The sequence below is a fragment of the Mastigoproctus giganteus genome, chromosome 7 (genome assembly GCF_048544385.1).
Source record: "Mastigoproctus giganteus isolate SK-2022 chromosome 7, ASM4854438v1, whole genome shotgun sequence".
NCBI classification, from domain to species: Eukaryota; Metazoa; Arthropoda; class Arachnida; order Uropygi; family Thelyphonidae; genus Mastigoproctus; species Mastigoproctus giganteus.
In genome coordinates, this window is record NC_143581.1 from 6,475,101 (window position 1) to 6,493,239 (window position 18,139).

The window sequence follows — 18,139 nt, forward strand, 5'->3', positions numbered from 1 at the left end:
GAAAGACAGATGTAGGATAGACGTGCGGAAATTTGCCTTTAGCCAGCGAGTGGTTGGTTGGTGGAACAGACTTCCATCCCTTGTGGTGGAGGTTGATAGCCTAAATAAGTTTAAGGCTCAGCTGGACAGGTATTTTGAACGAACAGAGGGGTGAAGTGGAAGTGGGTTTTTTTTTTTTTTGGCTGATGCTGCATAAGCTTGCTTTCTTGCATCAAATGCCTCTACTAATGCTAATGCTAACTTCCCATTTTCTGGAAAAACCTCCCTTCATACATATCTCCTGAAAATTAGAAGTTATTGAAGTCTAATATCAATAAGTGCCTTCTTTCCTCTTCTCATCCTTTAACTCATTGCATCGTACTAAGTACTATAGGTTCTAATATCTCTCTGCTTGGGAAGCTCATAAAAAAAATAGACCATTGTAGATGTTTATTGCATAAATTTTTAAAGAATTTTTTATCAACAACTCACCTTCAATAAGATCTTTGCTAGGACACTTAGGTTTAATCCTGACAATGGCAAAAGATAATTCAAGAGAGATAAAAGCAATTGAGGAAGTGAAGTAATTAAGATTAAGTGATCAAATATCTTTGACAGGAAAAAACTAAAAGTGAATCATTAGTTTAAAAGAGCATCCAGAATTGAATTAATGGTATCTGTCCAAGAAAGATTCAGTGTTATTACTTATTATAGATAACAGGAGCATGTAGCTAATGTTTTGCAATTTTGGATACAATGTTCCAGGGATTTTGGTTACTGACATGAACAAATTTCTTCCAGGTATCAAATTTGGATTTAGCAATGGTGGATTTTACATGTTGTTGGGTTTTGTTTTTTTTGCTAAGGTAGATTGTGTGGAGTTGGTTAACATCATCTGGACTTATTTCCTTAACTCTCACTATATGTGCTGTTATTCTATGGTATGCAAGGCTGAGAACAGAATGGCATTAGCAGCTCACTAATGCCAGTCAAGGTCACATTGCTATCAGATACATTGAGCTTAAACACTGAAAGATGGTGGACAGCACATGTAAGAAATTGTAGCAAGAAACATGAAATTTATCCAAAACTTTTCTTTTGTCTACTTTTGTTATTCACCACTTGTCTGGCACTTCCAAGGCTCCATCTTGATATGGCAACACTAAAAAGAACTTAATACTGCAATTTTAATTACACAAATCAAGAAAAATTTGCCAAGCACAATCTTTCCTAGTGGGAAGCCATTCAAGTGTTTTAGCTTGCATTGTTAACCTCCTGGCTGTAGAACTTTTACTACCAGTCCACTAGTGTAGGGGAGGGCAAGTTGTCTGGAGCCAAACAACTGGTTTGGTATGGTGGTTAAAGATTGGCTGTTCTGCGCCTATCAGAATTTATACTTTCTGAATTATAACTGCCCTTTCCACCATAATCATCTCTAAACTGTGACAACTTTTCTTGGATACTCAGTCTTGTTTATGAATAAGAGTAGGCAATCCTATGCTAATCCCTGAGGAACCATATCAATTAGTTTTTTTTTACCTTGAAGATTGATTTATGACCTTGCCCCCCTCCTCCCACACCATCCTTAAGTACAGCAGTTGCAACTGGTGGTTCGCAATAAAAATTCTGTAATGTCATCTGCTTAGATTTACATAGATATATAATTGTAAACTACAAAATATCTTTTAATAAATAAAATTAAATAAGGAACAATTGCCAAAGAAAAACCACATCTCCCATAATTCCTTAATTAGTTTACTATCTTACAGTATATCATGTTAAATGTTTTCCATACTAATTTTTTTTATTCTCAAGGATCATTGTTATGTGTAGGTACTTGGTATCATGAATGGGTTGAAAAGTTGAAAGAAAATACTTGGTTGACATTAATTTGAACTTCTGTAGATCATAATTTTCAGGAAGTACGTATTAAGGAAGGTGGTACCAGAAATTAAATGAAGAAAAGTTGGTTCTGTGAGTTTGCACTTGGACAACAAAATGACATTGATTGGTTGCAGCATGTTTGGACTGCTTTGAAAGAGAGCAGGAATTATAGAAGCCAATTCAGAACAGTGCCATCAAGTGTCTATAGAAAAGGCATGCAACAGTATGAGACAGAGTGGAGACTGTTAGAGATGAGACATCAATTAACCTAACTGCCCTCTTCTACCCCAGATTTTCCATGATAGGGTGGATTTGTGATTTCTACAGAGTCAACTGTTTGGAAGAAAAGTAACACTGAGAGCAAAAGAGAAAACCCAGTTTATTAGATGTAGAGGAAACAGTATTTATAATGTGCTTTATGGCAAGAGATTAGAAGTCTGGGTAATCCCCAAGATCTTTCCTAGAAATCGGAGCATCATCAAAGATAAGCATAGGAGCAGAAGAATCCTTTTTGCGAGATAAGACAGGACTGAGTTTTAGGATTGAAATGAAGTTATCTTTGCTGCACTGGAGAATTATCTGCAGCATTTAAGGATTTGGCAGCAGCTGTTTGAGCAGGGCAAACTTTCTCAAACTGGAAAGTGGAATGCAATGTGCTATCATCAGCAAAACTATGGATAGGACTTCTGGTCAATGGAAGGTCATTAATATACAAGAGGAAAAGGGTGGGGGGGAAAGAACTGAACCCTGGGGAACACCAGCATTAGTGGACAAGTTAGAAGACACAGCAGTCTATCATCACCTGCAGTGAGTGGTTAGAGAGAACTGGATACCTGTTACAAAGAACAGCTGGCAAATCATAGGATGGAAGCTTATTTAGAAGACCTTTATGCCAAACACGACCAAAGGCCTTTGAAATGTCAAGAGAAATTGCTTGAGTTTCACCAAACTTTTCCATTGAATTTGTCTATAGATGGGTAACATAAGCCAGAATATCACTGGTGGAACGACACTGACTGAATCCATACTGGCAATCATTGATCATATGAAAGATTTCCAGATAGTTTTAAGTTGTTGGTTTAATGATTTCTCCATTACTTTTGAAAGAGTAGAAGTAATAGAGAAGTCAATGGGATTTGTCACCCTTTTTAGGAACTGGCTGGATATGAGCAAATTTCCAAGCAGAAGAAAAATTTTTTTGGAATAAAAAGTGTAAAAAGGCAACAAAACAGGAGTGAGTGCAGGTTTAGAGAACAAGTGGAGAAATACCATCAGGACCTGGAGTTTTCTTAGCATCAGATTCATCAAAATCCTTCTGACTTCCTTTTGATGGAAGCCCACAGGAAACATTTGAATGGAGTGTGCTAGGAATGGTTTGAGGTGATTTACCAAGATCATCAATACAAGAGTTGGAAGAAATATAGGATGCTAGCAGTCAGCTTTATCTTTGGCTGATGTGATGTGGCAACAGAACCACCTAGTTTTGTCAGAGGTGGGAACAGATGGGCAAAAATTGCAGCCAATAGTTTTAGAAAGAGACCAGAATGCTTGGCTACCATTTGGACTAAAAGCAAGTTTTCTATTCTTATCCTGTTCAAAATCTAGTTTGGACTGATTAATAACTGCTTTACAAAGTATAAATAATACTTAATAATTTGTTATTATGCAATGTCGCTTATAAAAATGTAGTACTGGAAATATTTTATAAAAATTCTGAAATATATGATTTCAGAGAATATATGTGGTTCACATTAAAAATATGTTGAAAGGAGTTCGCGATAAAAAAAATTACATAAAGGAGCTTGCAAGCCAAAAAAGGGTTGTGAACCGCTGCTTTAGTACATGATCTGATATGTGATCTTAAAAATAAAATTTTGTTCGAATTTGTTTTACATGAGCATTACCAAACACTTTATTGAAGTCTCAATATATATATATTATATAACATCAAGATTGTTTCTTGCTTCTAACTAGAATGAAGTTGTTAAACCCGTTTGATTTCATTCTAGTAATTTACCTGGTTAGTAATGACCTCTTCCTCATGAATCCATGCTGGGATTTGTTGATGGTTTGATATTTAGTATTTGTCACATCTTCTGGAGAAAAAAATATGCATAAGATAATAGGAAAGAAAAGTCAGGAAGAGAAGAAAATGAAAATATGAATAAAGTGACACCTTGTATTGCATTTAATTGAATCTAAGAAAAATATTCAAAAATAAAAATATAGGTGTAAAAATGATGCTAGTTAGATGTAGGTTGCAAATCATACAATAAATAGCAATTTCTGTATATACCACATAAGCTGCTTACGTCATAAGCAAAACATCACCTTGAATGTTCTATTTTACTAGTTTTAATTATTTCTTTGTATAATTGTATTTTTCATAACACCATATTTTCTAACACTATTATTAACATCTGCATGTGTTGAATAGTGGTATCAAGGAATCTGGCTGTTAGCATTAATAGGCAAATTGTGAATTTGGATCCACAAGTGTCATTTTGTAATAACCTTGTTTAGCACTTTTTGTGTAATGCTCTGTCCTCGAGAAACCAGATTTCTTGTAAAATTGGAAAGTTTTTTGGATCACTTTATATTTTGCTTGACCACAAACACTTAAGTATTACATTGTTTTAACTAATTTGTCTGATAGGCTATAAAAATTAACACCTTGACTCACCAAGGTGTTTTTCACAACTTATTATTGATCCCAAACACAGCATGACAGTTAATTGTTCTGTATACAAGTCAAATAAATGGTCATTATTTTGTGGTGTATAGTAGATAACAGTAAGTCACATTGGGTAACTTACTGAGCCTATTAAATGAAAAGGAATAAGTAGTTGTATCCTTAAAGCAGGAAACCTGTTTGAATCCCAGGACATGGATATTAATTTCTTACCTTTTTTACTTCTCATGTATAGGTTTATTAAAAACAGTTTTTGGTAAAGAAAGTGGGTTGGATATTTCTGTAATTTTTATTTGCTTTAATCACAATATATTAAATGACTTCTTACTCATTTTTCTTATCCCCTTTCATCCTGTTAGGAGAATGTAATATTTTAGTCTCATTACACTTCCAAGTTTGAGTGAATTGACCCATTTAATTGCTAAAATTCTAAAAAATCACTTAGCAATGAACTGAATTCTAATAAATTCAATAGGAATAACTTTTTGTTTGTGTGCTAATGGACATCCACCTTGGATATTTTATCTAAATTTAGCTTAATTTAAATTCATAAGGAATTAAAACAAGTATTACATTTTTTAACTAATTTAATTCCTTTGTTAAAAGTATTAAATTTGACAAATGCCTTTTTATAAAATTTACATTTAGACACTGTTTATTATATTAAACAACAATGGTTAGTGTTTTATTTTTTAACACAATATATAACTGGAATTAACCAGATTCCTTATTTTACCACAAAAAATGGCCATTTATGATTTATCCTAATTGATTTTTTAGAAGTTGGTTTTAACTTTTGAGTTACTTTTTTTATCTAATGCTTTGTATACAAATTACTTGGTTTTGTGATGCTTTATTTTTACAGTGGATTTTGGTTTGCTTTTCCAGTACTGAACTTATTAATTTATTTTTAAGGTTCAAGACGATGTTAATATCAAGTCTTGGGGCCATTTTTGGCCTACTAGTCATTATAAAAGCTGAAAGGTAAGATCAGTGATAGCTTACATGTTTTTTGGAATATTTTAATACTTTTTATTATCAATATTTTAGTAAATATACCATGCATGCATTTGATTAAATGTTAATTCCCAATGAATTTGTGGCATTTGCAAAGTATATTTTGACATACTTTGCACTTTACCATATATTAGTCAAGTTTAATTTTAGATTCTGGTTCTCTTAATAGAGATAACACAAACAATCAATATTTGATTGTATCAAAGAAAATCATATGAAACCACAATGTTATGGCCATATAGAATATAATGAAATGTATAGCAAGCAGTATTTTGAGTGATTTGTATTTGGAGCTGTTTGATCTTACTATTGAAAAAAATTAATACTATCAAATTTTTGCACAGTAATTACACACAGATGATCCAAGCCATTGTATAAACAATGGCTTTTTTTTACAATGTGCATGTCACATTAGCAAGTCCAATAAGAAATATTTATTTACTTTCTCTTCTGTGGAGTGAGTTGCTTTGTCAGATATTATCTGACAATTTTAAATATTAAAATATTCTTGAAGTACCTGGTATTATCATTGTTTTTCTTTCTCTCTCAAGTTGGTCATAAAGGTTGGTGTCAGATGTAAAAGTCACTATTTTAGACAGTTACTGCATAGACATGGAGACACTTCTCTGTTGTTGGATACTTTGAGGCTGTTTTTGAAAAACACCACATTTCCTTCAAACTGACTCAGTCCCAGAAATCACTGCTTTATCAGAAAAATGCCTTACATGGAAAAAAAAATAAAATAAAAATATATAGAAATGGAAAGAGGATTGAAGCAGGAGAATATGGTAAAAATAGAAGTTTCAGAGTTGCTTTGATATTCTGCCCTTGGCAATGTGGAAATTCTGTATAAAACAGCTCATCTTTGATCAACATTTCTCTATTTTTCCTTGAAAGTTACTCATAAATGGGACAGAAGGCTGCAGCAATATGTCTTAATGATGCAATGACTTTTTGAAGATAATCAATGCAAATCACACCATGTTGGTTCTGAGAAAACTAGCAGAATTACTTTTAAACAGCTGTCTTGAGGTGATGTTGGTAGTGGTGATGACATTTCCATTAATTTGAATGTTACCAGCTAGGAACACAAATGACCAGTTATTCTGGTCATTTGTTGCTCATGATCCAAGCTGCTCTTCTTGCCTTTCCAATTCCTAGAAAGGTATTGATAATGAAGGGCTCTATCAGGTAGCAATATTATATCAAAAGTAATTTTTATTTCCAATAAAACCAAAATATAGAGGATATTTTAAGCCAGTTTGTTAGTCTTCAATTCCTATACTTTGTTCTTCTGTGACAAAGTTGGTGTCATTATGAAACTTTTGCATAATGAGCATGGGCAATTATCCCTTTTTTTCCCATCTGAGAAGAATGGATGATAGTTGTCATATTTATCCAGTCTCAACTTCCTTCTGCTTTAGGCCCTTAAATGAATAAAACAGTTGTGTAATTACCAAACAACTTACATAAATATTGTGGAGATTACTGGAAAGTTCATTCCACAGTACTGAATACCCTGTAGTACTCTAATACCATGTGAGAGTTGAAAGCTGAAAAGCTAGTTGTTGGACTTGAATTCTATACTGTAATTTTAAGAAAATGCATATGAAGGAAGGTAAAGGAGAAATTGCTTTTTTAATGCAAAGAGCAATATTTGTGACATGCTTATACCATGGATGGTTAGAAATCAGAGTTATCCCCAATAAAGATGTGATTTTGTCTAGAAATCTGAGCATTGTTGATGTGATTAGGAGCAGTAGGCAGTTTGTGGGGGAAGAAAATGGATTGTTAGGAGAACTGGAGTTTATTTCCCCCCACTGGATATAAACTAAGGATCAACATTTAAGGAACTAGTGTTGGATATTTGAGAAGTTTTAACTGTTTCAGCAGAGCAGAACTCAATCTGGAAAGTGGAATATAGTATTATCATTGTCAAAACTATTGACACGATTTTTCAGTCTATGGGAAAAGGTATTAATATGTAGGAAAGAAAAATGTAGGTGAAAGAAATTTCGGGGAACCCCAGAATTACTTGAAGTTAGGTCTATCATCATATCAGTGGTGAGAGAGAGAAGCTGACTTTGCAAAAAAAAAATCCATCATAAGATGGAAGTGTTTAGAAGACCTTTATGCTAGCATTGTCAAAAAGGCTTAGAAATATTAAGAGCAATTTTAGAAGATAGAAGTGGAATTGGAGAGCAGCTGTTTTGTACTTCTCTGAAGTTTTCAGTGGAATTTAGTCAGAGATGAGTAACAGTGCAAAAAAAATCATTAGTGGATTGATTGATGGAATCCATCCATAATGACTGTCATTAATTTGATGGAAAATATCAAGATTCATAAATGTTTGCAGTTACATTTCTCCATTACATTAGTTCCAATATGAAAATAATTGGAGGGGTGGGTGGGTGGTGGGAGAATTATTTGTATGTAAGCAAATTTTCATACAGAAAAATACCAAAATTTTTTACTGAAGTTTGTAAAAAGGTAGCAAAAAACATGGGTTAACTCTGGAACAACTTTTAAAAACAAGTAGGGGAAATAGGAGAATTCTTGGCATCAATTGTTCAGGATTCTCCTAATGTCTTTTTGGAAGGCCTACCAATATACTCTATTTTATTATTTTTAGCTTCATTTATTTTAAAGTTGCTATAATATGCAGAATGTGGCTTTGAAAGGCTTTTCTAATTGAATATCTGACCATGATTTTCATTTAATTTTGAAACTAAGGGAGATGAAAAAAATCTTAATGTTAGGAATCCCTGGTTTAGATGGAATGGATGAGAATTTGTTAATTTCTTAAGAATAATTTCACCAATGTGATCTGATGAAATATTAAGATCAGATATTTTTAAGCAGTACTCCATTCAAGTGGGCTTCTTACTGACCAAGATTCAGATTTTTCCAAGATTGTGTTAATGCTCAGTTGCCTAATTAAAAACAAATTAATTTCTCAAGTTATTTCTAAATGAATATGGATATTTACTGAACTGTATATAGTCATTTAATGTAAAAAAATTCATTTCCATTTTGAATGGATTTTTTAGTTCACTTTTCAATTTTATGTATTTTCAATGTATGATTTAATTAAAATCTAGTTAATATTTAACTAATAATAGATAAATCCTAAAATTATGTATTTTTGAATATAGTGAAGTCTCAGTCAAAGGAGATAGTGGAATTTATACTGTGATAGCACCAGCCAAACTCCGTCCAAATATGGGATATCATGTTAGTGCTTCTGTACACAAAGTGTCTTCACGAGTAGAAATGACAATTGATATTCAGGGACCAGCAGATAATGGAAATTTCAACAGTATCAGCAAAACTATTACTCTTAATTCAGGTACTATAATTGAATTATTACATTCTAGTTATTTTTATTATAATTGTAGGAGCAACCAGCCAGTTATAATGGCTAAGGCCATTACTGCATTGCCAGTGCCGACCAGGCTAGCCAGGTGGGTAAAGTGCCTGCCTGGCAACCCAAAGGTCGTGGGTTTGAATCCCACCTCGGGCTTGGATCAAAGTACTGCAAAAATCTTGGGAGGTGCACTATGGCCACAGAAGCCGATGCGCCAACAATTACCAAAAAAAAAAAAAAAGCATTGCCAGAATACGTTAGGAAAATTATCTTGTTAGTGTCGGAGGATTGATTGATTATCATGAATTTATACATGAATTTTTTTATACATATTCCGATGCATATAGTCACTATATGCATCGGAATAGGTATAAAAAAGTGGGATTTTTCAATATTGAGGGGGTGCATACCGCCAGATTCCTATTGGATGACCTTGGGGGTGTGCAGTAAAGGTAAACTGCAGCCATTATCAACCCACTGCATGATGGAAGCCTCCTCAATAATTTATGCTGAGGGAAATGGACTATAATCTGCCACACTGGCACAGTGCGGGTTGGTAGATTGACCGTATTTAGCAGTCAGGGGCTTGAACCCCAGTCTACTCAGAGCAGTGTGCTACTGCACTCCCATCCCATCCCATATGCATGTCATTAATTGATTATAATATTTATTATAATCATACAAAAATCAACTTCTGGTTTAACTCAAAACTAAATCTAATTTCCTTTTATTGATGGTATGTTAAAGTGAACAGTAATAAAACTAACAGTAGGATGTTTGTAATATTTGAACTGACATAATAGTAAAATGAATTTCTGGAGGGCAAATGCTTTCCCCCTCATCATACAGTATTGTGCTATAGCATATGACTACTTGTATTCCAGTTGAGTAATCAATAAATATCACAGTACTTTTCAATAGTGCTCAGTATGTGTTATTGCATATGATGGAATTTATGTCTGTCACAGATATTATCAAGTTTCGTGAACAACTTTGGTGTTTGTAAATCATAACCCAAGCAAACCTGTTTTCAGTTTAATATGGCCTAGTGATTCACTGTTCATAACGAACTGCAAGATTGTTAGTCAAGTATAAGATGTTAAGAGTAGATAAAGATATGCTTAAAAATATTTTGAGGAATCTAATCCTAGAAAATTTAAGAGGATCCTTTAAACTAAATATGGCTAATTTTTCACCATTAATAATCTTTCTGCATGTTACTTTTGTATTTGTTCTAACGGAATGTTCTTTTAAAGGATAGAACTAGTTGCATTTTGATGCTTAAAATGTGAATTGTTTAACTTCTAGTTATGTAAAACTTCCAATCCATTTAAGAAGGAACTGAACAGCTTTATTAGATTACGTTCATTTATCCACTTTACGGACAATTTTTTTTTTCAACTATTTTCTGTGTATATATATTACCAACATTTACTTCAATTTATTTCAACATTTTCAATCTTTTTCAATAGGTTACTGTTGGGCTATTATTTTCCTGGTAAGAGACCCTAAAAATTTAGGGTCTCTTAGTAGTATTAAACCATAATTGCCATTTTGATGCTCATCACAAAACAAGTCTAGATTGTTATGAAGCAGTGTAAAAAAGTTACTATCATTCACCACAATACCAAATACTCTGCAAAATACCTTGTTCATGGAAATGTTAGAAACAAGGATCCCAAAATTGAACTCAAAGGAACCCACTAGTAGCTCCATGCCCAACACTGTTACTCATAATTCCAGTTTACTCTGTATATATTAATTGCTCAAGTGCCAAATGCTTTACTGAGTTGAGTTAAAGCTCAGATCGTGTCACAAATATACGTGGTCTCAATTCTAATCTCAACAATGTCCATTTCCACTTGTGGTCTCCCAAACCCAGTGTTATTTTTTCTGACAGAATCTCAGTTATCAGTTGATTCAACTACTGCTCATCTCAGTTGCCCAAATTATTCACTTTACGATTCCTTTTGCCTCAAAGGTGGTACTTGTGCATACGTCCGTTCCGGTATTCCCTGTCAGAGACTTGGTAATTTGGAATCTCCTCTTTTTGATCTTCTCCAGCTCAAAATCTCTACCTCATTGTGTCAAATTCATCTGTTATCTCTACTGTTCTCCTAACTCCACTAATCACTTGGAATTCTTTGTCTTCCTCTGTTTGCAACTTGACTTTCTCCAGTCCAACTTTTCTACCATTGAGGTGATTTTAATGTTCACAACTCCAGCTGGCTTCTGTTTTCTAGTCACACCGACCCAGTGGTTGAGATGCCGAGGCTTTTGCAATTACTAATGACTTTGCACAGATTGTTCATTTACCTACAAGAATACCAGACAATCCTAATATACAGCCAACATGCTTGATCTTTTTCTCACAAACAACCCTTCTAAGTACACGATCGAAGTGAGTGGCCCTTTAGGCACCTCAGATCACAACTTGGTGATTCTCTTCTCCAATGGAGCCTTTATCTCATGGCTATTCCCAACCTTGTATTGTTTGGCATTACAAGAATGCAAAATGGAATGACCTGAGAGATTTCTATTCTTCATTTCCTTAGTCGGATTACTGTTTCAAAACTTCTGATGTCAACGTTTGCTCAGATTGTCAGTGAAATTATTCTTGCAGGAATGGAATCCTTTATCCCACACTCCACTTTAAAATCTCTTCCTTTATCTAAACCTTGGTTTTCCAATAAATGTGCTAAGGCTGTTCAAGGTAAGAACATTGCATATTGTAATTGACTTGTTTCTAATTGTTCGGTTTTATTTTCTGCCCACACCAAAGCTTGCAACAATTGTAAAGCAGTTAATCAGTCCAAACTAGATTTTGAACAGGCTAAGAATAGAAAAATTGCTTCTTGCCCTAAGGTAGCCGAGCATTCTGGTCTCTTGCCAAAGCTATTGGCTGCAACTTTTGCCCATCTCTGCTGCTCCCATCCAAACCAGATGGTTCTGTTGTCACTTCAGCCAAGGATAAAGCTGACCTCCTGGGGCCTTCCATCAAAAGAATGTCAGAAGGATTTTGACGAATCTTGATGCTAAGAAAGCTCCAGATCCCAATGATATTTCTCCACTTGTTCTCAAAAGCTGTGCTCCTGAACTTACTCCTGTTCTTTGCCGCTTTTTTCACTTTCTTATTCCAAAGGTGTTTTTCCTTCTGTTTGGAAATTTGCTCATATCCAGCCAGTTCCTAAAAAGGGTGACAAATCCCTCCCATCCAATTATCGTCCCATTGCAATTACTTCTAAAGTAATGGAGAAATCAATTAACTGCCAATCATAAACTACCTAGAAATCTGTCTGATTAACGATCGCCAGTATGGATTCCGTCAGTGTCTATCTACTTGTGATATTCTGGCTTATGTTACCCATTTATGGGCAAGTTTGAAACACAAGCAGTTCTTGACACCTCAACGGCTTTTGATCATGTTTGGCATAAAGGTCTTCTAAACAAGCTTCCATCTTATGGTTTGCCAACAGTTTTTTGTAACTGGTTATCTAGTTTTCTCTGATTGCTCACTGAGGGTGATGGTAGATGGTTCTCTGTCTTCTAACTTGTCCACTAATTCTGGTGTCCCCCAAGGTTCAGTTCTTTTCCTCTTGTATATTAATGACCTTCCATTGACTGGAAGTCCTATCCATAGTTTTGCCGATGATAGCACATTGCATTCCACTTTCCATTTTGAAAAACCTTGCCTTGCTCAATCAGCTTCAACTTCTGAAATCTGCTGTGAATTGCTTAAATACCGAACTCCAGGTAATTCTCCAGTGAAGTAAAGACAACTTAGTTGATTTCAATCCTTCTAAAACTCAGTCTTGTCTTATATCTCGCAAAAAGGATTCTTCTGCTCCTATGTTTATGTTTGGTGACACTCCAATTTCCAGGCAAAATGATATCTCTTTTGGGGATTACCCTGACTTCTAATCTCTCTTGGCACAAGCACAATTATAAATATTGCTTCCTCTGCATCTAAAAAAAACTTGGTTTTCTTTTTCGCTCTCTGCATTACTTTTCTTCCAAACAGCTATTCACTCTGTACAAATTGCAAACTTGCCCTACCATGGAATATTGTTCCCACATCTGGGGCAGTTAGGAGATTTAATGATTCAGAAGAGGGCAGTTAGGTTAATTAATGATTCATCTCTAACAGTCTCTCTTCTCTTGCTGTCTCATAGACATACTGTTTCTGCTGCATGTCTCTTCTACAGATATTTCCATGGGTGCTGTTCTTCTGAATTGGCCTATAATGCCTTCTCTCTCTCTTTCAAAACAGTCCAAACAAGTGCCGCCAACATCCATTTACTGTCCAACTTCAAACTCACAGAACCAACTTTTCATCTTTGTTTATTCATTCAACTGCCATTTTCTGGAACAACCTTCCTTCATATGTATTTCCTGAAAATTAGTCTACAGAAAATCAAGTCCAATGTCAACATCTTTCATATTCTCAACCTCCAACGCAAGTACTATAGGTTATAATACCTCTTGTGTTTGGGGTTTACATTAAAAAAAAAAAAAAAGTATACACTAAATTAACTTCGCAGGGGTGCCAAATCATTTTGCTGTGCCAAAATTTTATCCTAATTAATATGGGTGGTAATTATTTAAACAATCATTATTTGTACAAAAATTCTGCTGCACTTTTCGGTATTGGGTTTGGCTGCTAAATAATGACTGTTGCAATAAAATAAATATAATGAAATATTTTATACCTTACTGTACTTAAGTTATCCCCTTCAAGCAATTGCCTTGGGCTTGCACACCCTCTTCCATACATTTCTTCCAAGAACAAAAACATGCAAAGTACTCCATATGGGAGCAGTAACCCAAGAGAAATGTACCAACTGTGTGGTACTCCACTCAGGAAGGTGTAGAATGAAAGACCTGGGGGTAATTGGTGTAGTCAGATATGAAGTTCTTCTCTGAGCAGTGCAGATGGGCTGCCAGAACAGGTCATGGAGTTTTGTCAATTATATATATATTATATATTATATGGTTCTTCGATATTTCCGCCTTTGCGATGTTTTGTATGACGATGGAAATGCAGCGATTCCATGACCATTATTGGCCTCGTGGTCCTCTGTCGATATGGGGCATGATGGTCAGTCTATTTTATTTTAGTTTATTTTGATTTTGTTATCGTTTGGTAGTTCCTTTAACCCTCTTTGGGTGATATTTCACGTCTTTCGGAACTGGTACCTCTCGGGGGGGGGGGGGGTACCACTAAATTAATAACTAATTGGCATTATCCTAAAATTTGTATAGTTTTTGTTAATTGGATTTAAAGATCGAAATTATATTAGGGTTTCTGGGCTACTATTTATATCTATTCTTTCTTTTCGTTCGATTGTTTATTTGGGTTATTTTTATGTTAATTTTCGCTCTACAGTTTTTGCCATACTACTGGCTTATGTACCACTAAATTAATAACTAATTGGCATTATCCTAAAATTTGTATAGTTTTTGTTAATTGGATTTAAAGATCGAAATTATATTAGGGTTTCTGGGCTACTATTTATATCTATTCTTTCTTTTCGTTCGATTGTTTATTTGGGTTATTTTTATGTTAATTTTCGCTCTACAGTTTTTGCCATACTACTGGCTTATGGTTTATTTAATTTAAAATAATGGAGATATATATATATATATATATATATATATATATATATATATATATATATATATAGTCATACAAATTAGAATAAGGTTTAAAATAATGCCAGCAGTACGGCAAGACGAGCGAAAAAACAAAATTAAACCTAAATTCAAATCTAACAGGGAGGGAAGAGAAAGGTAACGAAGAATAAAAATATTGCAACAGAAACTCTAAATTAATTTAGAAAATCAAATTATACAAATAATTCATTAAAATTTAAAGCCAATTAAATAGAAATTTAGCGGTGCCCCCTCTGATGGGCACCAGGTCCAAATTTATGTGAAATATCACCAAACAGAGATTTAAACCATTCACAACAAAACAAAACAAAAATAGAAAAAATAGACTGACCATTATGCCCCATCTCAACAGAGGACCACAAGGCCAATAATGGTCAGGGAATCGCTGCATTTCGAACACTGAACAAATCGCCGCAAAGGCGAAACGATCGCAAGATCAGTCCGCCACACCGATCCCCAGTTTCGCCTTTGCGGCGATTTGTTCAGTGTTCGAAATGCAGCGATTCCCTGACCATTATTGGCCTTGTGGTCCTCTGTTGAGATGGGGCATAATGGTCAGTCTATTTTTTCTATTTTTGTTTTGTTTTATTGTGAATGGTTTAAATCTCTGTTTGGTGATATTTCACATAAATTTGGACCTGGTGCCCATCAGAGGGGGCACCGCTAAATTTCTATTTAATTGGCTTTAAATTTTAATGAATTATTTGTATAATTTGATTTTCTAAATTAATTTAGAGTTTCTGTTGCAATATTTTTATTCTTCGTTACCTTTCTCTTCCCTCCCTGTTAGATTTGAATTTAGGTTTAATTTTGTTTTTTCGCTCTTGTCCTACCGTACTGCTGGCATTATTTTAAACCTTATTCTAATTTGTATGACTATATTTCAAGCGTCATGTAGAGGAGTCCATGCTTTTTGCTGCCTCTGATGTGTGCTGTACCCTCCTTTTTATTTTTATTAAGTAATATTTCTTTTCCAACATTATTTAAATATAATTATATATATATATATATATATATATAGAAATTTTGGTAGAAGAGACAAGGTGATTATCCCTTTTGTATAAGGCACAAATAAGGTCTGGAGGCCTCATTTTAGGAAGGATGTAGAGTTGCTAGAAAGAGTACAGAAAAGAGCAACAAGATTGGTGAGAGGAAACAAAAAGGGGTGTGCTTACGAAGAAAGGCTAAAGTTCTGTAAGTTGCAGCATCTGGAGACTAGGCCCCTGTGAGGTGATCTGATCAAGGTGTATAAAGCCTTGAATGGTTTGAGCAGGCTCAATGCTGATGGGATACTTCTGCTAGCTCAGATTAAGAACCTGAGGGGCATAGTTTCAAACTGAGGAAAGACAATTTCAGAATAGATGTGTGGAAGTTTGCCTCTAGCTAGCAGGTAGTTGATTGCTGGAACAGACGTTCATCCATTGTGGAAGTATAGCTTAAATAAATTTAAGGCTGAACTAGACAAATGGGAAGGGTGTTTTTTTTTTTTTTTGGCTGTATATGCTTGTTTTCTGGTATCATATGCCTCTGCTAATGCTAATTTCTGGAAGTCATCTGCATTTTGGTCACTTTTTCTGAATATCTTCAATGGAGGGGCCCATTTAACCCTGAAAGCTTCATGCCATTTGTTAAAAGTTTTTCACTGGATTATATAGTATTTATCTCTTTATACAATGAAATCCAGTATAATAGGCCCATCTATTTTCATTTTCAATGGACTGAAAATTAGTTCTTAAGTGGATAGGGAAGAGGAAAAGCATTTCAAGGTGCCATGGCAAGTAGGGCTCTGTTTTTTTTTTTTTTTGGCCAGAGCATGTATGCTGGAACATTGTCTTGGTGGAGTTTCATCCTTCCACAATTGTCTTCCTTTTGACTTTTTTCAGGCAGCCTTGTCAGAATGTATGTTTGATTGGCAGTCTGATTTGGTGGGGATTTATTTCGGCATAATGCCTTTAATGTTGAAGAAAATAAGCGAAGCATTGTTTTTCCTTTTTTGATTTTGACATTCTCTTGCTTTTTTTGTCTGAGGATTGTTTTGTCTTCCATTGCCTCGACTGTTTAATTTCTGGGTTGTACTGAAACAGCCATCTTTCATTGCAAGTAATTGCAGTACTCTGAAAATTTGGATTTTCAATTTTTGATCTCTCATTCTTTGATCTTCATTCAATTTCTGGCACCATCTTGGCGCACACTTTTCTCATGCCTAATTTCCAGTTAATTTATCCATAATGAGTTCTGATGTTACAATTCTAATGCTTAGACAACAATCACTTCTAATCAGTGTCCTCACCCAGTCCACATTTTCATCAGTTTTCATGGATACCAAACAGCCTAGTCATTCAGTCTTCTACTTTTTTTTTTTTTCCTAAGAAATCTTTTATGGAATTCAAACACAAAGTGCCACCTGTGAAATGTGACTTGGCAGTCAACTAGGGAAAGGTTCAAGGTAAACTGCTGTGCCTTTGTTTCACAGGTAGCACTTTGTGTGCTAGTTGGTGCACATGCAGTCTTGTTATTTAATAGCCACACCTCATATGCTGTTTTTGTCAGTCTTTACATTCCTTAAATCAATTTTTGAACTTACTCAGTATCAAATGGACATTTTACTTTGGAACTTATGGTGACCACATTTTTATGTATGGAGTTAACTGTTATACAGTATTTTCCTTTTGGACTATGTTTGGCTTTCCTTATACAGAAATATAGCTGTAATCATAATTGCCCCCTTCAAACTTAAGATCTGTTTCATATTCTGGCTGGTATGGGTAAATAAGCTGTTTAAAAATAATTATGGAACAGAGGGTCACATTGGGAAGTACATTATTCTATAATATGTTAATTTTTTTGTAAGGTAATTGCGTTTCCTTGTTCTATTTCCTTATAGCCTCAGCTCCCAAAATGGCATTCCCCTCCCCCAAGTTCTTATTTTGTATGTGACTACTGTAATCCCAAAATAACCACAGTTTTCTTTTTGTTCATGGTAAGCATTAACATTCAACTAACAAGAAGCATCTTAATTTATATTAATTATTAAGCTGCATCACATTATTCAGAACTTGAAGTCAGTCTAGTTGGAACAGTGGTAGCATTCTGCTGCCTTGACTGAAGATTCAGTATTTCATATCAATTTTATAAAAATTCTAATTTACTATTAGAACGAAACAATGTTATCATATAAAAGTAAATGCAATTCTCTTATATCCATTTAACATATTTTAATTTTATTCTTCCTAGGTGATACACAGATAATAAAATTTGAGGTAAGGATAATGTTCAAACTAATTTTAAATAACTTAGTATTATCTAAGTAAATTGTTAATTTCAAAAACTTTAAATTTTATGAGATACAAAATTGCTGTTTGTTTGCTAATGATAGTATTAGTTCAGAATTTAGTTTGAGTTTATAATATGTATGTTTATGTAGGTGGTGTTAAAGGCCAAGTTGGGTTGGGGGTAAGATTTAAATGTGCATATAAACAATTGATTTTCAGGCTCAAGAATTTAACTTTGTTTATGTATGTTATTTG

The 18,139-nt window shown here is 34.3% G+C and overlaps 1 protein-coding gene across 2 annotated transcripts in view; it reads left to right on the forward strand.

Annotated features, from left to right (window-relative positions):
• Window positions 1-18,139, forward strand: part of Tep2 (Thioester-containing protein 2) — a 198,383-nt gene that overhangs the window by 61,813 nt on the left and 118,431 nt on the right. For both annotated transcript variants that reach the window (XM_090377515.1, XM_090377516.1), the window contains exons 2-4: window positions 5,471-5,539; window positions 8,728-8,921; window positions 17,847-17,872. In XM_090377515.1, the coding sequence (XP_090233641.1) occupies window positions 5,481-5,539; window positions 8,728-8,921; window positions 17,847-17,872 (279 nt within the window). In that variant the 5' untranslated portion in view covers window positions 5,471-5,480. The remainder of the gene's footprint in view (window positions 1-5,470; window positions 5,540-8,727; window positions 8,922-17,846; window positions 17,873-18,139) is intronic.